Genomic DNA, 24397 nt, shown 5'->3' on the forward strand with positions numbered 1-24397 from the left:
GTTCTTTTGTTTCTGATAAATAATCCACATATGTTCAAATAAATAACCACATTGTCCATAAATCGTAGCTTACTTTTCTTCTTTTCTTCATTGGAAGTGCTATTTCCGTTGATTCATCTGATAATGTTTATGTTTCAACGTAGGATAAATGCTGTAAGTTTATCAACTTAAAAGCTGTGAACCTTTTCACAGCTGTATCAACTTAAAAGCTGTGAAAGAATTAAGTAAAAAAAGTTTTTTCTAATGAAAGTAAGGAGCAACATTAAAATTTAAAACGAACAGAAATCATTCTCTTCGCGACGGTGCTGCTCCCTCCTCAACTCCTCGCTCTTTACTCTAAAGTTTGACTTTTTGTCAAAATTCTTTAAGAACAACGCTGAAACAAAAGAACCATTGAATTTGATTATGATGCTTTTTTTAAAGCACTAAAAAACTTTAGCGTAACGAGCAAGGGAGTGAGGAATGGGCAGTCCGCCTCATGTACGAATAATTTTTGCTTGTCTTAATTCCTACCGCAAGAAATTCACCTATAGTAAATTTCTCCCGCGTAAAAGTCTCCGTGCTGGAAAATTTCTCTCGGTACAATTCCTTCCTCTCTGAGTTCACCATGGAAAATTGACTCTGGGAAATTCTCCTTTTGTTTCATTAAAAAAAACTCGTTTTTTATTTATTCTGATCGTTTTACAAATGCCGGAAATCCCCACCCCCTTTCCATGGAGAAATTTTCCCCGGAAGCTTCCCTGCCACATGGAAAATTTCATTCCCATGGGAAATTTTCCCTGTAGAAATCCCCTCCTACTCGTAGAAATCCCCTCCACCACCTGAGATCCCCGCCCCCGAATAATTTTCCATAAACAATGGGCATGTCGCCCAACTTACAGCCCTTTAATCGGGGAGTATGGGGGTCATGTCATCCCCAGAGGCATATTTATTAGGCATTTCAACTACTCTGAATTAAATGGCTCTAAAAATTTGGATCGGATGTATTTGGGGGGAGGGGAGGGGGCGTGGGACGTGGGCTAGTTTTCCTCCAATCTTTTTGACAGCTTAAAAAAGACACTAGAACTTTTAATTTCCGTTCGAATGAGCCCTCTTCTGATCTACTAAAGCCATTGGTTCGATATGACCAATCCTGAAAAAAAAAATGAATCAATAAACAAGCATTTATGGTGTTCCTACTGGCAAAAATACAGAATTCTACTTTTTTATAGATAGGAGCCTGAAACCTCTACAGCAGGGTTCTCTGATACGGTGAATCTGATGTGGGATTTTCATTAAGATCGCTTGGCTCTTTGTGGTTTTTTTCCCCTTTTTTCAAAAATCAGGCAAATTTTCCCAGGTTCGTAGCTTTTGATAGGTAATATTAAACTTAATAAATTATATATATTTGGAACCAGCATAAAAAGTCAATTCGCTTGATATAGAGAATTCATCAGAATTTTTCTTTTACATTATCAAAATACATTACAAAACACATCATCAAGATTTTTTTCTTAGAATTTTGGGTATGATTGGGCCGAGTCGCTTCTTATTTAATAGTTCTTTACCACAAACTATTTGATTAAAAAAATATTCGTTTGTTGACAAGGCTTGTGCTCTGATGCAAATCTGCAGTGCAAAGACAGCTCTGATTTAAATCTATTGCTGCTTATTGCGCGGAATTTGAGGAACAAGAAGTCAAATGTCGTTATTTTTTTTTCAAAGGAAGAAACAGTGTTTTTGTTTTTTGTGCCGCAATGTTAGGACAGTTTACAAAAAGGCTATTTCAGCCTTGTTAAATGATCACGTAAAAACAGTGTTCACACAATAAATATGGTATATCTGACATCAGATGAGACATGCCATTTAAGCAGTTGTATTTTCTACTACGGTTATGGGTTCAGTATTTTGGGTATGTTACAAAAGACAATCATGTTTCTGCTTTTTTTTTTTTTTTTTTAAAATTACTTAAAAAAAAGAAGAAATTTACGTGATAGGAAAACATAACTTAAAATGGTCAGCTAGGCTTTTCTCTACTTGAAAAAAAGAAGAAAATTTAACTATAATTTCAGGTCAAGCAACCGATTTACAGACTTGGAAATCATTTTCGCCTCTGTTTCTGAACATACCATCAACAATCTCGCGAAAAATCCCTATATGATCAATATGCTAACGCGAACATATACGTAATTAAAATAAAATGAAAATTTGTTTCGGCTTAATGTCCGGGAGCCTTTATAAATGAAAAAAACAAACAGATTAAACACTTCACTCTTACTAGCAAATAACGTAAAAAAGTGGAAAAAACGCTATACAAAGAAATCTACTTTTCGCTATCTTAAAAGTTCTGCTGTTATGACAGTTTCATTTCATTTTAATTTCGTGTTTGACATGAAACCAACATAAAATTATGGATAAAAAAAATGTCATCTTATATTTTTGGAAAATATACCCGTAAACAGAAAGTAACGTTGTGGTATTATGTGAAGCCGAAAACTTGACAATATGAAATGAAGTAATGTTCTTGTTATTGCGTAGTTCAGAAACTGAAATGCAATGTCACTTGTCTGGATAAAACATTCGTTTTTCCATAATTTCCATTTTTTCTTGCGTTATCTTTATGTATTTACAATGCTTACTTGAGCGCTGAAATTTATTTTTGTTTTAAATGTCATTATTGTAGGAAAAAATAAACATTTTGATTCTGTATTCTAGAGGGATTGAAACTTCCGAGTAAAAAGTGGTCATTGGAGGATGATGAAGAAGAGGAAGATGAAACTGCGGCTATTAAGTCCGAGAACGCTGATGAAATTGGTAAGCTAAGTAAAGGTTTTAATCTTTGTTTCGGCAGATTTACTAAAATTTGTGCAGGTTTGTTAGGGCAAATTTACTGAAGAGAATTTTTGGAAAGATTAGCCCTTTGTATTAGAAATTAATTATGCAGAAGTAAGTTTTTCAAAGAAGTGTAGATAGGAATATAACGAACAGAAGTAAAGTTATATAATAAAATGAATATTTAGTATTCAAATTTGAATGCAGTTGAAATTGTCGATGAACTGTAATTTCAGGCATTAATTTGATGATTATACTTTTGTTAAAAGATTCCAGGAGGATGGAGGGGGGGGGCATTTTCAATGATTGAAAACTGTATGACGTTTGGTCTTCTGTACGACTGAAACAACAGGTCTCATTAAGAAGGCTCAAGGAATCACAGTTGGGGACTTCTTCCCCCAAAAGAGGTTGAATCATGTTTAGATTCCAAAAACAGGCATCATAAAAAGCGCCTTTTCCTTTCTGCTATTTTTTATTTATTTTGACATCCCTTTTTGAGATATGTCCATATAATACGAATTTAACTGAAACGTCAGACTCAACAATGGAAACGTCGATTCGACACCCTATGTGCCAGCAATGGTTCTGGAGGACCTTAAATCCTTTTTTATCCCTCATCTGTTATCCCAAGACTTCTGGACCTGAAAAGGCGCAAATAAGATAGTAGTTCTTACTTCTCACTGTTTTTATTTAGGTCTAAAAATGTTTTGGTAGATCCCATATAGTAAACACGAGAGCCCCCTTCCTCCCCCACGAAGTTTAGATTAGGTACAGATTTCCAAAAGGTGAAACTAGGATAATTAGCGCACTCTAACTTTCCGCCAAATTTCTTTGATATCTAACAACCCATTCTTTCTACCCATCTTACAGAAGTAAGGTTACGTCCAGGCCCCCAAAACCAAAACTAGAACAGTGAATATTACTTACCACCATGTTTGAATGATATTTGGCGTCCCTTTCTCCTAGATGTTGCGATGGCATTGATCGTGGGGCCCTATCTTCAATCCCCTAGAGATGTTGGAACGGGCTCTTATTCCCCTCTGAGTTTGGTTGAGACAATCCTTTCTAAAAGATTTCTTGACGACGACAGATTAGAATCCCCCCTCACAGAGGTCCAATCCTTTTCTGACTTCAAAAAGGCAGTAAGAGCCCATCATATTTTTTTTTACATCCGACTTAGTATTGTTGAGATATAACTAAGGGTTCTAGATACTATTCTGACGACATGTATTTAACGACAATTCCTCTTTCCTCTTCCACAAAATCTGAATTCTGTCTTGATATCAAAATGGTATAGTTTGGAAATTAATTCTCACTTCCCACCAAGTTTATTTAAGATCTTGCAACCCCTTCAGGTGTATGTTCTATTCACAAGAATATGGGTAAATAAGTTAGTTTGGGTAGACTTTCCTAAAACCTAACTAAAACACTAAAATCTTATTTCCTGCCAAGTTTGCTTTAAATGGAACAATATGAGTCTCGTGATTACAAGAATTTAAGGACTCTCTTCTCCCTCAAAGTTCAGAAAGAGCGCCAACTCTCAAAAGGCACTGCTGGGGCACTTGCTTCTACCTCCAACGTCTTGTATGTGGAGATCCGATAACCCATCCTGGTAGATGTTCCTGTCGCAAAAACCGAGGGAGATTTTTCCATCCTCTTGCCTTATCGTGTCAGATAAGGTCTCTAAAAGGCATAACTTATATTATAAGTTATGCCATTAGCACTTACATAATAAAAAAGTTTGGTTGAGATTCGGCCATCTTTCCGGTATTCCAATAACAAGATTTAGGTGGCCCTCTCCCCCTTCCTCAAAGAGAATAGACTGTGTTTGAAGAACCCAAGGTCCATCTTACTCTTACATACTAAAAAGTTTAATTACGACCCGATTACCACTTTTGCTCGATTTTGCATCTAGGAACCCTTCCCCCCAAAGAGGTCGATTCATTTATGCACCTTAAGGAAGTACAATTTTAGTACTGGTTTTTACATCAAAGTGGTTTAGCTGAGATCCGACAACCACTTCTGTTAGACGTCGTGAAGAAAATAATTTAGGGATGTCTTCTCCCTACGGCTTTAGACTGGTCTGGACATCCCAAGGCTAGAATACTAGCCGATACTTCATATCAACTTTGGTTTAGATTTGACTACCTTTTCTGGTTGATGTGCCATGACAAGATTCTTGCAAGACATCTCCCCTCCTCCCACAATTGATATGCATATGCACGCAAAATATCAGAGAATTCGATAACTGAAAATCCTGTTAAAAATAAGAATTTTAGGTTTCTAGATTACTTATACTTACTTAAGTCCCATCCATCCTCATGGGATGTCTTGGGACCACTCCTTCCAAAATCTGATGAACTAGGGCTCGATATGCTGTTCTGTCAAGTGCAGGTCGGGATAGTTGGGCAATGCGTTGTCGGTTGAAGTTTTTGATCCATCTTTTACGAGGTCTTCCCCGTGGTCGAAGTCCTTCAGTTGTTCTTTCAAGCGCGATCTTGGAGAGGCGTTCGGGATTCATTCGTTTTACGTGGTTGAACTAGCGCAGTTACTGTTTTTGGATTTTGTTCAGGATAGTGTCTTGTGACTTCAGCCTTTTTCGGACTTCTTCGTTTGTGACATGGTCAGTATATATGATCTTGGCTATCCGGCACAGACACCTCATTTCGAACGCAAGGAGGTTGCGCTCGTTGAAGGACGGAGGGTTGCGGACTCATTTCGAACGCAAGGAGGTTGCAGACTGTTGAATAGATGCACATTCGGATGGTTCGAAAGGTGGCTAGATTTCCAGATCTTTGACAGTCTTTTGAAGCTAGAGCTGGCAAGACCAAGACGGTATTTAATGTCGACAGTTTGGCAGTTGTCAGCTGTCAAGAGACTTCATAGGTAAAGGAATTGATCGACTGTTTCCACTTATTCACCGTCTATTACTATCGAGGGGGGAGGGGGGGTCATCTCCTTTCGTGAAGTGGACATCTGGTCGATATCATCCGCATATGCTAGTTTGTCAATTAGGATTTCTCTTATTTTGGCGCCATATTCGACGGGTATCAGGGAGAGGATGGCATGCAAAAACAGGCTAAAAAAAGTGCGGCAAGAGGATGTATCCTTGCAGGACTCCGGAAGTTGTTGAGAATTCACCTGAGAGCTCATCAGTGGTCAATACTTGACTTTTGAATTGGTTGTACATGTCCTCAATGATACTGACTATTTTATCGGGGACACCGCAGTGTCTTAGAATATACCACGAGCCTTTTCTCCATATTAGGTCAAAGGCGTGTCGGTAAAGAGCTGATGTCGGTAAAGTCAATAAAGAGCTGATAGAGGTCTCTGTTAAACTCAATGAACCGTTCCATCAGTTGATGCACAGTAAAGATTTGGTCAATAGTTGATCGTCCCGATGGAAAGCCAGCTTGATACTTGCCAAGAACGGAGGTGATGGTTGCTTGAATTCTGCGCAGCAGGATCTTGGTCAGGATTCTGGTTCGGTGGCTTGTGAGGCTGATGGACCGGTAGTTGTCACATTCTTTCTTTGAGACTTTTTTGTGTATTGGGACTATTGCTGCCTTGCATTGATGCCTGTAGATCATGTGGCTGATAAAAGACTGTGGTATAGGTCGACAACGTCTTCTGAACCAACATTTATCAGTTCAGCAGTGACACCATCTTTCCCCGGAACTTTTCCTCGCTTCAAGGATTCTATGACCGCTTTGGTCTCCCTTCTAAGTAGTGGTGGAGGGGAGTCTCGATCTATGATTGGGAAGGAGTTTAGGACATTTGAATCGGTTACATTACTTCTGGGTTTAGTTTCTCCTCAAAGTATTCCTTCCATCGTTCGAGCTTCATCATTGAAGGATCATTATGGGCGTTGAAGGATCTTTTTTGAAGGATTGCTTGCTTACTGTTTTGAAGAGTTTTTGGCTGTTGCCTTTTTCTTGAACTAGGTTTCGCTGTCCATGAACTTTTGGTCGATAAGGTTGCAAAGTGCCTTCCTGATTTCACGATAAACTTTCCATTTGAGATGTTTATAGGTGTCTCGGCTGCTTCGATGAGATTCTTTGTTATTTAGGGGTTTCTGGTTACAGAATTGAATTATTTCTTCAATGATCCAAGGCTTTTCGTCTTTGGCTTTTCTACCAAGGATGTCGTTTGCAGTCTCGAGGACTGCAGAAGAAGCATGTTCTGCCAATCGATCAATCTCTTCGGGAGTTGTGAGCGGAGGGGATGTAACTAAGGATGTCGCGGAGTTTCGTAGACAGGCTAGAGATGTATGTGACTTTTTGGTGGGGTCAAGGAGGAGTTCCGTTCGGAATCTTGGTAGTTTTGTGGTTTTTGGGAGACGTTTTGACCTCAACTCGAGTTTGGAGATCAGGAGAGTGTGGTCCGAGTCGAAATTTCCACCGGGTAGTGAGACAGTGTTCATTCCAGACGACTTCCATTGTTCGGATATCAGAACGTATTCGATCATATTTTCGGTGACTCCATCAGGGGATCTCCATATTACCTTTTGGTGTTGTCTGTGCTTAAAGGCAGTATTGGTGATGTAGAGTTCATTCTACCTGCCGAAGCCAATAAGCCGTTCTCCCCTTGCATTAAGACGGCCATGTCCGTGTGGGTCCATGACTTCTTTTCGACCAGCATGGTCGAAAACTGCCATCTATCGCATTAAAGTCACCCAACACGGATAAGTATATCATTTTTGGGGACCTGGTCAGTGACGCTTTGTAGCTGGTAGTAGAATTGGTCGCACTCCTCTTCACTTCAGGCTTAATCTGGGGTATACATCTGGACGACTGAGAGATTTGTGATGGGCCCCATTCAGGTGGATGGTTGCTATTTTTTTCGATACAGGAGTGAATGTCATTAATGTCCTTTTGAAGGCCGAAGAGAGGATGAAACCGATACCCTGCCGATGAACACTATCAATACGACCCGCAGGAAAAAAGTTGTTCCCTGGATGTTTTCTTCTCTGGTTCGAGGAAGGTGCGTCTCAGACAGACCGACTTCATCCCACTTGTATCTATCAATCTCTTTCAACACCAGATCAATCTTACCAGGTTTATCTGAAGTCCGGGTGTTGAGTGCGCCAATATTCAGAGTGTTTTTTTGCCAATATTAAACTCTCGTCCCGTCTGGGAGTCGTCCTAGGTCTATGATGGTCGCCAGCTTCCCTGTGCGTGGTAGCAAATTCATCGTTATTCTCTTTCCTGATGAGCATCAAATCACAAGAGTCGTCGGTTTCCCCGGACGCGGTAGCACTTCTGCTTTGATCTTTTGAGCCTGTGTTCATATTTTTGAAAAGAGAGGGTTTCTTGGCTGATTCATTGACAACGGCAAGCCACTCCTCTCCGTCAACTTGCAGATGCCGTTGTCCAAGTCTGGATCTTCCGCCCTTTTGCAGTTGCCCTCCTGGAGAGGATCCTCCCACGATGGTATCCTGCAGTACCATACAATTTAACCCATTTCGGGAAGAAGGTTTGCAACTAACGGGACGTATCCACACACCGGTGGGCCCTACTCAATGTCTTCTTCCTTCTCCACCTGAATTTATTAACCCCGGGCGAGGGTCCCAGTTTCAATTACGGACGCCCAGGGTCTAGGTCCCCCCTTGGTCCAAGCTTCCTTTTATGGAGGTACCCTACATATCTGTAGGACGTTCCTCTGTCTGCCACCTGGGGAAGCACTGAGTGGCCTGGAAGCCCTACTCAGAAGGTGACTCAGTAGGTACTCAGTGATCTGACTATCTAGAATCACATTCGTGATAAAAAAAAGTCTCTTCGAATCCCATTGGTTGATTTTTGTGACAAATTTCTATCTAACTTACTCAAGCTTTCTAAAAGTTGGTTTCCTGAAATAGTTTCAAAGAAGGGTGTTATGATATGATTTGTATGCTTAATTTTTTTTTATCCTGATTCTTCTTATTGTTCTAACAACTTAGACGATTTCTTGAGGATATTTAGGGTCTCTTACTTTGAGGAGAGATCAGTTTACTCAGTTTTTTGTAAGGTGGAAATATATAAAATTAAAAATTTAAATGCAACTTTTATGCTTAGCAATACCATTTATCGGCTTATTTAATTATATCCCTGTCGTAAAGAAAGTCTTGCAAAGAATAGAAACATATTTGAGTACATAAATATTTGTCTAATCTACTCATTGAAATATATTTCAGATTAACTATTAATTATATTGTATGTTGTTGTACCCTCAACAAAATTTAGTAGTTTGATGAGAGAGCAAAAATACAGTTTTAAATATTTATCGGGTAATTGTTTGTTTTTTTACTTGAGAATGCAATGGAGAAACCATTGGTACAATTAAAATATATAGTTGAATAATATGGCTTAATTTTAGTACACTTTAATCTTACTTTACATAATTATTAAGTGTCCGTAACACCATTGCCAATGGCGTGAGGCTATACAATGGATAACTGAAGCCAATATACCCAGAATATTTATACATTTAGTGTCCAGTTAGTTTCTGATTGTCAAGAGACTATACACTGTTTTGTGTCTCGGATAGGGAATTGAGTTGAAACTTCTAGGAAGTTTTTTTGGAGGGAGGGGGAGGTAAAAAGACTTATAGATTTATGTTTGAGGGAAGGGGGCTAATTTGGTCTTTTATCCTCGAAGAAAAGTGTACGCTACATATTTTTATTATTATTATTATTATTATTTTTTGTATGCTTGTCGTCCAAAAGTTTCTTCAGAATTATAATTGGTTGTCTTTGAGATAGAAATGTAAATACACCTCTGTCTGAATGATTGCCAGGATTGCCCTACCCCATATGAAGTAAATATACTTATGTAAATGCAACAATTGGATGATTTTGTCATTTTATAGCTCATTATAGGAAAAAAAGTATCACACATGCCCTTTTGTTTTGGGCCTAAGGACGCGAGGTGTTTGGAGGCTAAATTTATTAAGTTGATAAGTATTACAGGGCTGGAAGCAAAAATGAATGTATTTCTGGTTTGGACTTAAGTCTTTCGTTCTTTTGTTTTTGTATATTTGCTTATGTGTATGAAATTGAAGAATATTCACAAATACATCTTATTTTTAGGCTTAGTAAATTTGGCTATCAAAAATACTTAATGTTTGGTTGATAGCTTTTTTCATGTAAATCCTTATTTTTAGAGAGTTTTCTTTTTGACAAAAGTGTCAAAAGTAGTTTTATTCAATTTGTGATTCGAGATACTCGTAGAGAACACATTTTCTTCTAGATCCTCTTGACGCCTATATGATGGACGTTCAAACTGAGGCCCGTAGGTTGAAAAGACAAGTCCACAGCAATGACAAAAAAGGGCCTGGAGTGATGGTAATATCTGGAGTTGCTAAAAAAGCAGAGACAAAAAAGAAAGGCGAATTAATGGAACAAAATCAAGATGCCCTTGAGGTAAGAGTAAACCTTGTTGCTGCTTTTAGGATTTCTGCCTGAGAATATATGTTTAATTAGCTCAGCTATAGGGATATCCTAATTTAGAACCATTAATCTCTTCTGTGTTTATCTTAGGCTGGTAATAAACAACGTGAATGTTTCAGGTAGCGCTTGAATGAGCTTATTTTTCAAGTTTGATTTTTTTTTTTTGTTATAACCTAGTTACTCTTCTGTATACATTTCCAAATGGATCTTCTCCTAATTCAAAATACAATACCATGTTATGTTCTCAACACCTTAACAGAATCTAGCACATAATTTTTGCTTTTTCTAAGAGCCCGTGGCTTGAAGATGAGCTTGATGAAAGATACGCTTGAAGATACGCAATACTGAGAACAAAATACTTGGATATTGCAAGTTTCGCTTGAAGCCTGATCTATTTTTTGTCATTATCTTTTGCATGGTAAAGTAATCAATCTTTAAACTGGAATTATGCAAGGATCTCAATTTTACTGCAAAAACGAACTAAGGTCGGATTCAGTGCTAAAACGAGCTAAGTTCTGTTCATGAAATTTTGGTGATGAGACGCAAGATTCAGCTAAGTTCTGACTCGACACAAAATTTTGCAAGTCCAGATCTGTTGTGAAAATGGACTAATACCACGTTAATCATATAAACGACCTAAGTCTAAGCAGCAGAATTTCGGACACTTGATATGAAAATGGCTGAAGTCCCAAGTCATTGTGAAAAAGTGCTAAACCCAATCTGAGTACTGACCGGATGTGTATCAACAAGTGGAAGCATTGCTCCTAGTTTGAACTGTAAGCATGTAAGGATTTTAAATTGAGATCCAAAGTGGGAAAATAGCCCTATCAACCCCCCATCCCTTCCCCTCCCACCCCATACCACCAACTCTTCAGCAGAAAGCAAGTGTGCTGCACGTTGTTTGGATCCAAGCCGTTTAATTATTTCGAACTTGTATGATTGATGAATCAAAGTTCATCAATCATACTGAATCCCTCATACACCACCTTCCAGTATCGTCAGCTTTTTAGTAGGAAGGTAAGGATGTTGTGCCTTGTCTGAAAAAGAAAAAAGCAAAGATTTTCAATATCTATGATTGGAGAACCAAGAAGACAGTAAGTAAGTAAGTAAGTTTCTTTGTAACCCGCAATATAAAATAAATGCGGAGTAAAAAAAGAAAAAACAAAATAATATTATCCACAAGGAAATAATAAGAAAAACACAACATAAATAAGTTAACAATATCCATAGAATCACTAATCTGGCAAAAAAAAATAAGTGAGGGGGTCTATGGCACATATCTTTCTTAGAGTATTGGTCCTCAGATCCTTAACGATGTTGTCAATTAGCACTAGAGAGTCGACAATTCCAAAATAAGAAATAATCTTGTGATTTCTGTACCAAGTTGGCAAATATAGCAGGAAATTAAAAGATTTAAAATAGTCTCTCTTTAGCTGAAGACGGTCCTTTTTGCACATTAGAGGCTGTAAACCGGAAAGAAAAAGAATTGCAGGAGAAAAAAAACTATGGTAAAGTTTACATAAGCCTTGACGGCTTTATCCGCCTCTATTAGGCGAGATTTTACCATACGAGGATTGAATGCACTGCAGAGCGCTACCCACCAGAGACGAGTATATAGCCGAAAGAATATCAGAAAAAGTAATATCATTTCATCCTTGTAACATACTTGAATCGCGCTGTACCCACATGTAAAGGAGGAAGAGGGTTAGAAATAGTAAAACACAAAAACTCGCATTTTGGAGCATTTACAGAAAGTCCAATCATACTCAAAGTATTAATCAGAACATTTAGGTTCTTTGTGAGGCCTGACCTAGTATGACTGACTAGCAGAACATGATCAGCATAGGCAATGTGACTAACAGTAGTATTTTCTAAAAACACAGGAGACAGCATTCGCAAACAGTCCGCAAGCACAGTTTTAAAAATATACGGAGACAGCACACCACCTTGCCTGACTCCCTTCTTTACTGAGATAGGCTCGGGTATATCAGACATCCATTTTAACCAAACCAACGAATTTGAATACCAATATTGAAAAACTTTTACTGCGGAAGAATTAATTCCTGCTTTAACTCAGCAGTGGAGCGCTTGCGAATGTACAACGTTGTCAAAAGCGCCCGAGATATCAACCGAGAGCAAAAAAAGTGGCCTTTATTGCATTTTTGCCGAGACTAGCAACTGACCAAGTATATGATGGGCTTGAGAACCGTCTCTGAACCCAACTTGATAATCAGAAAAATCACATTTAGTCAAAACTTCAGGCAATACGACATGCTCGAACAGCTTCCTCATGGAGCGGGAAACTATAATTGTTCGATAACGGTAACACTGATCTGCGTCCTGTCCCTTTTTCAAAACTGATGTTACGATTCCCGAAAGAAAACTATCTGGAACTAACGACTGGGCTAAACACATCTGGAATAGAAGCTGAATGTGTGTTACAATAATGGACTCTTAATGGTGAAGTGACGGTAACAGAGACCATCCATATCCGGAGCAATCAATTTCTTAACATTTTTAAAATCCCAATAGATATCACCACTAGATATTGACAATATATGGACTTGCCTACGAGCTCGAGGAACAGTATTATGCAATACGGAAGAAAACATTGACTTGAGAGAATGATTAAATGTAGAAAAAACACGAGTAAAATGAGTAACAAAATCACTGATTTTGATCATAGAAACGGTAGCAGACACACACTTGCTGCCAATAATTACATTGGACCAAGACTTCTATTTCGAGGGACCATCCAAACCATTTAGGTGGGCATGACGCAAATAAGATTTAAACTGAGATTTCAAATTTTGCTTATTTTTATATACTTTACCAGGCTTGGGCCGATCATAAGCAATCCAAAGGCGAAGCCAAAACTTCGCGGGTTGATTAGCTTTTTTCACTTCTGGGCACACATTCCTAAACAGTTTTCTGGTTCCGATTTTAAAACGTTCATCCGGAACTGAAACTAAAGCAGCTGATTTCAAACAAGGCACGATCTGGTAATAGTAACAATTTAAATCAATCTTAGCTGTCGGTGACCTTACAGAGGTTTGTAAAAGGTGAAAAGGTACTTACAGGATTGATAATAACGAGCAAAGAACATACAAATAAACTTCAGAATTTACTCGTTTCCAATTTGGCTTATCAAACCATTTATTATGGTAAGAAAAACGGTTATAAGCCAGTAGAGCAGGCGTCTCAATTTCACGAGTTAAAGGCAAGCGATCATCCTCAATTTTATCATCCAAAACAATGCCAGGAGGAACCACGAGAGATCTCCTTGAAACTATAATATGATCAAGATTTGATCTAGCACCATCACGGTTATGAATGTAGTCAAACTGTTTATCTTTATTGACTAACTGATAGCCACTAGGCAAAGCATCAAAAACAGGTCACTTCTTTTAGATTGGGACAGAATATTAACATTAATATCACCAGCCACAATCCAATTTAATCCCTGATTGGTCACTCTTAGCATAAATGTCTTGAATTCCTATCAATAACCCTTGCAAATACACAGGAAAGACATTTTCGTGCAATTACCCGGCATATATACATGGACGAAGACCACATTAAAGCATGTTTTTGCCAGTAAATTATGATCAGAATAAATAAGCTCAGGTTTCTTAGTGAGGTGAACTAAAGTTGCAAGACCCCCAGAGGGTCGACCGCGCGTTTTTTTAGCTTCACGTACAAACGTGTGGTGGGTGGGTGACCGTTTCAGAGTATCTGTATTGACTTTAGTTAGAAAATGTTCCTATAGGAAAACTATATCATAATCAAGAAGCTAATCAATAAGAAGATCTTTGTCTTTGGTTCCGTTAATATTAAGTGAAACGAAGCGAAATCTATTGCCACTAACAATCATTTTTTATCCTTATTCAGAGTTTTTTTTTAACACTGGGCATCTGAGACTATAGGAAACATGATTTCCCCCGCAGTTGGAGCAATTCGGGCTTTCGGTGCAAGGATTATCACGTGTGTTACAATATTAATGTAACACATTAATGAGGTTAGATTAACTCTTGATATCTACTCCGCAAAAATCTGCCATGCACTTTTGTGTGCTAAAAAAAGGGCAGTTCCTCTTAAAAAAATACGTGTTGGTACCCAAGTTCCCGGGTGGTCAGGAAATCTAGCACTGTCTGATAGATAAGGTGAGCACTCTACACATCATTAATGGAAGCTATCTATTTGTGCGTCACCTCAGCCTTCTCATACAAATGATATTTGTTACAGGTATTGTTCCATCCTCGTTCTGCATTGGTGATCTGACTTCGATTCCCAAAAAAGGGAAATCTGAGCTGCAATGTTCCTCTTTCCGTCCCATCACCGTCTCTACTACGATATGCAAATTTTTCGAGCTTCTTTTTCTTGATGAGTTAAGACAGAAGCGTTACGTTCCCCCATATCAGTTTGGTTTTCAGGCTAATCCTGGCTGTTCTCATGCTCTTACAGCAGTTTTTACTGCCCTCACCGACGCTGAATCTTCGGGAGAAAGTATGATCCTCGCTGGACATGACGTTAAACGTTCGTTCGATTCCTTAATTCATTCGTCCATGCTTCTTCACATGGCAAGGCGAGGCGTAAACCCATCAGTTTTCCATGTTCTCAGGGATTTATATATGAATCTAAGAGTGCGTTTAAAACTCCCATCCCGCTTCCCCCTGCAATCCGCTCTTCATCAATCCCAATATAATTGCATTAATTCTCGTGTGAGGCCAAACTCTACGAATGCCTCGAATATCCTTGTGAATCCTCAGTACCCTATCCTCGTTAAGAAAGGGACTAGACAGGGAGCTATCACCTCCTCAGCCCTGTTCAATTATAGTGTCCTGGAAGCTCAGACAAAGTGTCTTCCTTCATGCATTCTTGGGAGAATCGATATGTCTCTTATTTGTTATGCTGATGACATCTTGAATCTCGGCCGTACGATTCAGCGCATTGAGCAGCATTTCAAAATCCTCAAAGATGAATATTCAAAAATCGGTCTGTCTTTTAATCCTGAGAAATCCGAAGTTATCCTTTTCAATTGGCGAAATCCCTCTACTTCTCTTCTAAATATGGACGGTTCTCTTGTTAAACCCGCAGACTATATTACATACCTGGGCCTTCCAATTGGCACATCTATAGGCCACACACGTCGTTTGCTGATTTCTCACGTTGAGCGTAAAATTAGCATTTCTTACGCTGTAATCGTAAAAAGCAAACTACGTCTCAACCGTTACCTTCTAGCACAACGCCACAGCCCTTCCACATCTGCTTTACATTGCTTCTTTCTGGAAATTCTTTACAGTTACAGTTATATAAAAAGCACCTAAGATCAATCTTCTTCAGATTTGCTAAATATCTTCTACATTTGCCCCCTTGGACAAGAAACCGTAAAATTATTTATTTGTATAAGCTAGCTGACCCTAATATTAGCATTAATAAATCTCTATCCCGTTTTCAAAGTAAGTTTAATCATCCATGGTCACCAATTTGTTCACAATAGTTTTTTTGTATTAATGTAATGCATGTAATAAATTTTTTTTCCTCTTCTCTATTTTTTTTTGTCATTTTAGTGATTATTCCGTATATGTACCTTTTTTTTTGACGGGTATTAAATGAATAATAATAATATTAGTATTAATAAATCTCTCTCCCGTTTTAAAAGAAACTTTTATCATCCTTTCGTTAGCATCATTGTTCGTATTAATGTAATGAAGAGTTTTTATTGTCATGTATTTGAATTTTCAATGTGTGTTTGTGTCGTTCTTTTTCTTCTTTTTTTTTCTTTTTGTTTTCTTTAATGACTACTCCCTCTACTGTACCTATTGTACCTTTTTTTGACGGGCAATAAATGAATAATAATAATAATAATAATGTCCAGCAGCGCACCGTGAACACTTTTGATTAGTCGATGGGAGTGGGCAATTTCCGACAATGTGGTTCGGCGATTGACAACGGTAGCATCTAGGAGGTAACTTCAGAAAACGTCTAATTTTAAAAAAGCTCGTATCCCAAACACAAACCTTCGTTTATAGCTTTGTTTTAGGCAGCATCGTCTAGAAATTCAAGGCGGAAGGATCCAGAATTTCCAATTTGAGTTGCATCAACGAGACCGGGAATCATACTAATAAGCTCTGATTTTTGCACAACAACAGGGATGTTACTCACAATACCAAGCACTTTTTGATTAAGGACATGAGTGAATACACTTAGCTGACTAGTTGCAGCGGCGGCGAGAGAGTTGGCTGAGTCCTTATGTTGGGCGTGGACGGATTTTCTTGTCTTGGCAGGATCATATATCCAATTGTCGATTTCATGAGAGTCATTTAGGATATCAAGGGTCTCCTTGCGCTCAATAGGATCTTTGAGGCTAACAGGTGGGTTTTTTATAGTGTTAGCATGAGACAGTTTTAAAGCGATAGAGCACTCCTATATTTACAATAGAAAGTATTCAGCTTGTCCGGTCGGGGGAGCGCTAACACATTCAGGATAAGAATACAGCGTGAGCAAAGAAGAATTAAAACGATACTACAAAGCGCAAAAAGAATTAACAGGACTAAGTGGTCCTTTAATAAGGTGGCGGATAACAAAGACTCGCAGACCAACATCCTCAGCATCATACTTTGCAATAGTATCGATAATATCGGACACTTAATAAACGCATTTTTACCCACTCTTTTAGCCTGAATTTCCCCAGGAGGGCAAAACTAGAAAATTAACCTCCCTGCTTCAGAATCTTGGCCAAGTGTGAAAAATTTAGACGTATCTTTCTTCATAACATGTACCAAAAAGACTTTTTTGATGCTATTTTTGACATAATTTAGAGCAGGACAATAGACGAGCATTCTAGCGGTCCACTCCATCAGCATCGAATGCTGAATACATACAGAATGAAGGAACCTAGGAACAAAGGAAGTGTAAGGACCCCCTCAACTGTCCCCCGCAATTTACGGGTTACTTAATACCGGTGGGTACAAGACGTCGCTTGCGGGAGGTTCCTTCCCCTCTTCTGCTTATTCTCAGTATGCTTCTTAACGATAAGAAATCAAAAATGGCGCTTTAGAAAATTGATAATGCAGATTGCGAGCCAATTTACCCGAGAAAAAAGATGGCACAGATAACAACACCCAGGTACAAGGGCTTATTCTAATAATTGGAGAAGGTCATACAAACACTACTTGACAAAAAATCTATCTTTAGAGGGTAAACAACAACAGGAAAAGACGTCAAAATAATTCAGAAACCTATTTCTGATTGGAGAACCAATAAGACAGTGACGCATTTCTTCAATCGGAATCACGCAAGAGTTTTCAGTTTGTGTAATTAGAGAATCTAGATGGTTCATTGGCCTTTCCTATATCCCACCACACTGCTAAATTTTAGCAAAAAGTTTTGTATGTTGTACCTTGTTGGATTAGAAATTATATAAGGATTTTCAACCTGTATAATTGAAGGCACGGTGCTCCATCATTACCACTATCTCCATCGCCAACTTTTAAACAGAACTTTAGGCAGGTTTTCTTTTTCTCTCATTGGCTTGAATCTTGTGGGACAAGAACTTTGAGGCTAGGGGACAGAGGGGATATATTTTGACAGGCACGTGCTATGAGCGCTACCTACCTTCTGCATAAAACTACCCGGATCCGCTTGAAACTTGATGGGCATATAAATGCAGTTTAATAGATTTTTCAGAGAAAATTTTAGACCGCTGGCTTTTTAGGTCGATGCGTTGGTAGGTTTCAAATTTTTAGGAATCGGAGTTCCCTTAACTATACTACTACTACTACGAACAACTCACCGCAGCACCAAGCCGCCTGAGGCCAGCGCAGCTACGCACGCTCCTTCACCATCCCAATCTATTCAAAGCCTCCCTCATTACACTCTCCCACCCCAACTAAGGATGACCCGCTTTCCGTTTAGTCCTAGACGGTTCGCTGAAAAGTAAAATCTTTGGCAATCTGTAATCGCACCATCCGCAGGATGTGTCCTAGCCATCTCAACCTTTCTCTCATTATAGCTCTATTTTTTTAATATTTTCAAAGCATCCTCAAGTTCATGTGATTTCACTGGTTGAAGATAAATAGATGTATCGCTTGCTTCAGAAAGAAAATTCTGGAATTTACCATCACTTTTTTCGCACTCCAACGACGTCGATAATTTTTGCCCCACTTCTGAAAAGCGGCCACGAAAGTTATTAGCCACATCGCTGTCAGACTCCTAAGGCTGATTACTGGGAATTATTAGTTCACTATTTGGGCTTATGCTATATATATTGGCCTTTAGAGTGACTAAGTAAGATAACATCTCCCGCGCAAGTAGGCCTAATAAAAGAGGCATCCCACCCCCTAGAGATTAGGGTTGTAGAAAAAGAACGAAGACAATCCGCCAAACATACATTAAAAATATAAAGGGATGAAACTTCACCTTTTCTTGCTCCACAATCAAAATAAAGTAGATTAGAATTCAAATATTAAAACCTAAAACAAGAGGGGAAAAAATTATATACTATTCAGACTAAAAAAGAGCAAACTAAAAAACCGTGCATAAATTATTTGGAACAAGTAAATGAAACCATAAAAAGAACAGAAGTTAGAATGACTAATATACTCAAACTTAAAACACACTGTCCCTTCGAATCCCCTAAAGGGCTTATATTTTTTAACTAGCATATTTAGAAAAGAAAGAAGGATGGCAAAATGAGCTCAATTATTCAAATTCTAAGCGTCTCCTCGTAAGTTTTAGCTGCTAAATTATGTTATTGCAGTTGCAGTGGTGACACTGAACACCATATAGGGGGAATAATAGTAGTGGGAAATGCTTGGCAACACAATTTTTTGGTAAAGGAAAGTTTCCTTGAGCTTTTTTGCTCTTTCAGACCCATGACCAAGGTTCTATTCAAGACTTTAAGTTTTCTTCTTTCTGAAGCATCAGATAGAATTAAAAGTAAAAAAGATTTACATAATAATTTCAGAGCTTAACTTTCTTTTGTCCTGAAACATAAAAAAAAACTATAGAGACGAAAAATGATCAAATAGAAACAATATAAAAAAAAACAACAATATTTTCTGAGCGATACTCTTCTCTCCTATATGAAAGCTGGGTATAGAGATTCTTCCCCCCAAGATTTTTGTCTTAATCTCCTGAGATTTCCTTTTATAACATATTAAGATCTGTGTTCGGATGATATTTGAAGATTTTGGGGGCATTTTGTTGGGCCAAAAAAAGGGAACATTAGAATTTTGAGCCTTATTCCTATCTTTTTATAAACAATCAATAAGGAAAATATGTTAGTATGCATTGAACCTGCGGTTTTTATTTTGCCTAAAAACAATTTCTTCTGGAGCATCCTGCCTCTTTCTTCCTCTTCGGACTCCCTTCTGTCACACTGTTCGTACCTATAATCCAGATTGCAATATTGAGTCCAAAGTAATAGATATTGCTCTTTTAACCATGTTTTGTGTCCTAAATTACATTCCATTTTCAGTATTCTTCGGAAGAAGAAAGGGATGAGGACGAACTAGAAAAAATTGCCTCCGGACTTCAAGCAAAGAAGAAAGAACTTCCTAAAATCGATCACCAAAACATTGAATACATGCCATTCAGAAAGAAGTTTTACCTTGAAGTTCCAGAAATTGCAAGAATGAGTCCAGAGGAAGTTGAGGCATACAGACAGGTAGCTTGATCTTTCTTCCTTGTCAAACAGTTCCTGGTAACGAACTGTAAGTAAGGAGTGACCCGACTCAATAGTAACCGAAACTCTAAAAAACGGAATTTTGATACCAATAGGCACATTAAAAGAATCGGATTTCATGTTGATTCTAAATATATAAGTTTCATCAAGTTTAGTCCTACCCATCAAAAGTTATAACCTTGAGAAAGTTTGCCTCATTTTAAAAAAAAGGGGGAAACACCCCCTAAAAATCATAGAATCTTAATGAAAATCACACTGTCAGATTCAACGTATCAGAGAATCCTACTGTAGGTGTTTCAAGTTCCTATCTGCACAAATGTGAAATTTTCTATTTTTGCCAGAAGAAAGATCACGGATGTGTGTTTATTTGTTTTTTTTCCAGGGTTAATCGTATCGACCCAGTGGTCCTAGAATTTCGCGAGAGGGCTCATTCGAATCTAAATTAAAAGTTCTAGTGCCATTTTTAAGTGACCAAAAAACTGGAAAGCAGCTATGCCCCCCCCCCCCACGCTAATTTTTTCTCAAAGTCACCGCATCAAAATTTTGAGATAGCCGTTTTATTCAGCATAGTCGAAATATCTAATAATTATGTCTTTGAGGACGGCTTAATCCCCCATAGTCTCCGGGGGAAAGGCTGCAATTTTTAAACTTTGCCCATTATTTACATATAGTATTGGTTATTGGTAAATATACAGACGTTTTCAGGGGGGATTTTTTTCTGTTGGGGGAGAGGGATTGGGTTACGTGGGAGGAATTTTCCACGAGGGAAGATAATTTCCACGAAGGGGCGCTGGATTTCCCAGCGTTATTTAAAAAACAATCAGAAATTAAATAAAAAACAAGTCTTTTCAACTGAAAGTAAGGAGTAACATTAAAACGTAAAACGAACAGAAACTATTACGTATATGAGGGGGTTCGTAGCCTCCTGAATACCTCGTGCTTTACGCTAATGTATTTTTATTAATTTCAAAAGAGCTATTTATTCTAGTTTCATTTATGAAACTAGACCCCTGAATCATTTATGATTCAGGGGTCATTCTTAAAGAATAGAACAGAATTCGAACTTTAGCGTAAAGAGCGAGGTATTGACGAGGCTGCGAACCCCCTCATATTACGTATATAAGGAAGTTCGCCCCCTCGTCAATACCCAGCTCTTTACGATAACATTCGAACTTTGTTAAATAATGGCTGATATAAGCAATAATTTGTTTGTGTTGTTTCCCGCCCAATCTTTAACATTTAACTTTACCTTACGAAGCTTCATAACTAGGATTTTTTTTGTGATAATAAACCAAAGATAAATTATGTCATCGGCTGTTGTTGTTATTAAAAAAAAACAAGTTTTTTCCAGCTGAAAGTGAGGAATAACATTAAAACTTAAAACCAACATAAATTATTACGTACATCTTTTAAAGATATTTTCTTTCATTCATTTCAGTGATTTGAGAATTGCTCAACTTGTGATTTTCATTTTCATTAAAAGAGTTTGATCCTCTTTGGCCGTTTTGCTACTATGTCTTGCAAAATTAGTCCCGCAAATATCGCTAATTTAAATTACGCGGGAGAATTTTTCCATAGAGAAATTTCTCGTAGGGGAAGGGAATTTTCCATGGAGGGGTAGCTGGATTTCCTGAAATTATTTAAAAGACGATCAATTTTTAAATAGAAAAAGTTTTTTCAACTGAAAGTGAGAAGCAACATTAAAACTTAACAGTAACAGAAAATATTACGTATTTGAGATGGGTATCCTCTCCTCAATAGCTCGCTCTTACGCTAAAGTTTCTTTTTTAACTTTTAGAAGAGGTTATTATTCTAACTAAACAGCCTTTGTGATTCAGGAGTCACTCTTAAATAAGTGAAAATCAAACTTAGGTTATTAGAAGGTTATTATTAGTAAAAAAAAAAAGTAAAATTATTATGCTAATTTCTTTTTAATTATTCATGTACGGTGAGCCAAATTCAAAACCTGCATGAATTCAAAAACGTTCAGAAATTAAATTAAAAACAAGTTTTTTTTAACTGAAAGTAAGGAGCGACTGTTGGGACCTTTGGCCCCTTTTGTTTCAGAAAAATGCCTTTTTATAAATTTAACTTTATTTATGTTGAATATCTAAACCCCCAGGAAAGTTTTTATTACGATGTCTAAAGAATCCAGTAATTAGCGAGTGGTTGAAAAAGCCAGTTGAGCGATGACTCATACTGCTTAAATTTAGATCAAAGGATGCTAGGAGTTTGATTTGATTCAGCCATTCATCGCCTTTGGTCAGAGGTGCGCGCGCAAGCGCGCGTCTGAAAGTGTATTGATTAATTGTAAGATTTTTACCTTTAGTTCCGTTTTGAGTTCTTATATACAACGTGTTGTGAATACAGTAAGGTTTTTTTATGTACTCTTTTAACTTTTCAGCTTAGGTCGAAACTAAAGAGATAGCTAGAAAACCTTATCGGTAAACTTTGGCTTTAAATGTGGCCATAGACCCTCCGATCACGTTTTGTATACGGAACCGTTGGAGTAACCGCGGAAATCCCACTTATTTGGGGCCAAAGAGGGATCTTCTCCCTCCAGTAAGTGGCATAGCAACTCTTTGCGCCATTTTTGCCTTTAATAAGTGGTGACTGCCGCACGTTAAGCATCCAATAAGTGGTGCCAGCACCCGGTACTCCCCCTCCAAGAAGTGGTGGCAGCAAGAACAGGAATTATTAACAGCGTTGCTAATAAAAGAATTCCACGTTTTCGAAGAGACGATTAATTTGGCCTAGAAAGTAGCCTATTGTGGTGACATATAAAAAGACAAAATTACGCATTTAATTAATAGAATTACAAAAGTCTATAATGGGCTGTGTGCCTTGTTAGACAAATATAAAGAAGAATAATATGAAATTGATAAGTTGAGTTTACAGTAGGAGAATCTCCGTATTTAAAAGTATTAGAGGGTTTAAGGGTAGATAAGAAAACGTTGGGAGTTGGGTTATTAGTTGAGTGAAGTGACGGACTTAGATATAATCTTCAGTGACGAAGGTTATAAGAGCATTGAGAACGGGAAATTAGGAGAATTTGTCAATTTGTGAGCATATTGGACAAGGAAGGTGGAAGGCACCTGTCCTATTGAGTAATCTCCCCAGGAGGAGATTACATTTGGAATGTGATTATCAAGGGAGGATGAGTGATTTGTTTTGCAGGTCAGTTCCCCTGTTTCGTTTTAGTCCAGCTAATTCACTAGTAGAATATTAGCTCGGTTTTTTTGATTATTTTCTCATCCAACCCCTGTTAATTCGTTTTTTGGAGATATATTTCACTCGCGTAAAACTACTTATTGTGAAAGAAGTCGTAATTCCCTAATGAAGTCTATACATTCCGGTTATTTGAAAAATTGTTGAATCTCATTACACGGAGCTGATAATTCACAATAGTAATTGCGTATCATAATTTTTGCGTGTGCAAATTGTTGAGCTTACCAAGATTGAGTAATTGAATAAGAGATAATATAATCCACCGGAGATACGGGCCATTTATCTTAGGAGGGAGGTGTTGGAACCCTTGGTCCCAGTTTTTTCAGATAAATGTCCCTCCCAGATTCATATCTTTTGGCCCCTTAATTATTTTCCTTCCTTAAGTAATAAATATTAATTTTACTTTTATTTTTGACGCCATTTTGGGTCCTCTTAACTGCGTACGTGCTTAATAGACCACGAGGTGAAGAATTGCGCAGTTAAGGAGGTCGGCCAGTAAATTAGTAAGTCCAAGGATTGGCTGGAAAGATTCATTACCACCCTCGTAACCCCCGCCGCAGCACGCGGCTAGCGGGCTGGGAGGAAGGGTCCATTTTTTAGTTAGTTCTTTTATACAACGTGGAGTGATTACAGTAAGCTTTTTTTTACAATGTACTCTTTTAACTTTTCAGCTTAGGTTGAATCTAAAAGAGTTGGTTATAAATCTTATCGTTAAACTTTGGCTTTAAATGTGGCCGTAGACCATCCGATAACGTTGGTATATACGAAACCATTGGAGTAACCGCGGAAATCCCACTAATTTGGGGCCAAAGAGGGATCTTCCCCCTCCAGTAAGTGGCATAGCAACTCTTTGCGCCATTTTTGCCTTTAAAAGTGGTGACCCCGCACAATAACCCTCCAATAGCGACATTAAAACTTAAAATGAACAAGAAATTATTCGGTATATGAAAGGGGCTGACCCCTCCTCAACGCCCCACTCTTTACGCTGAAGTTTGACTTTTCCTCACAACTCTACTTTTTAAAACAAAAAAAATTTTAGCGTAAAGAGTGGGGCGTTGAGGAGGGGACATCCCCTTTCATATACGAAATAATTTCTGTTCGTTTTAAGTTTTAATGTCGCTCCTTATTTTCAGTTTAAAAAACTTGTTTTTTTAATTTGATATTTCTAAGCAAACGAAAATTCTGTCGCCGAAGTGCTGTTATGTAGACGAATACAATAAGTTTATATTTTGACTGAATCAAGA

At 37.9% G+C, this 24397-nt stretch overlaps 1 protein-coding gene across 1 annotated transcript in view; it reads left to right on the plus strand.

The window, feature by feature from the left end:
* Prp5 (pre-mRNA processing factor 5) overlaps window positions 1-24397 on the plus strand; it is a 186667-nt gene that overhangs the window by 60601 nt on the left and 101669 nt on the right. Inside the window, exons 5-7 of the mRNA XM_089099124.1 lie at window positions 2695-2793; window positions 10038-10210; window positions 19719-19907. Of these exons, the coding sequence (XP_088955250.1) occupies window positions 2695-2793; window positions 10038-10210; window positions 19719-19907 (461 nt within the window). The remainder of the gene's footprint in view (window positions 1-2694; window positions 2794-10037; window positions 10211-19718; window positions 19908-24397) is intronic.

The sequence above is a fragment of the Artemia sp. Qi Xiang Cuo genome, chromosome 13 (assembly GCF_049724085.1).
Source record: "Artemia sp. Qi Xiang Cuo chromosome 13, ASM4972408v1, whole genome shotgun sequence".
Taxonomy (NCBI): Eukaryota; Metazoa; Arthropoda; class Branchiopoda; order Anostraca; family Artemiidae; genus Artemia; species Artemia sp. Qi Xiang Cuo.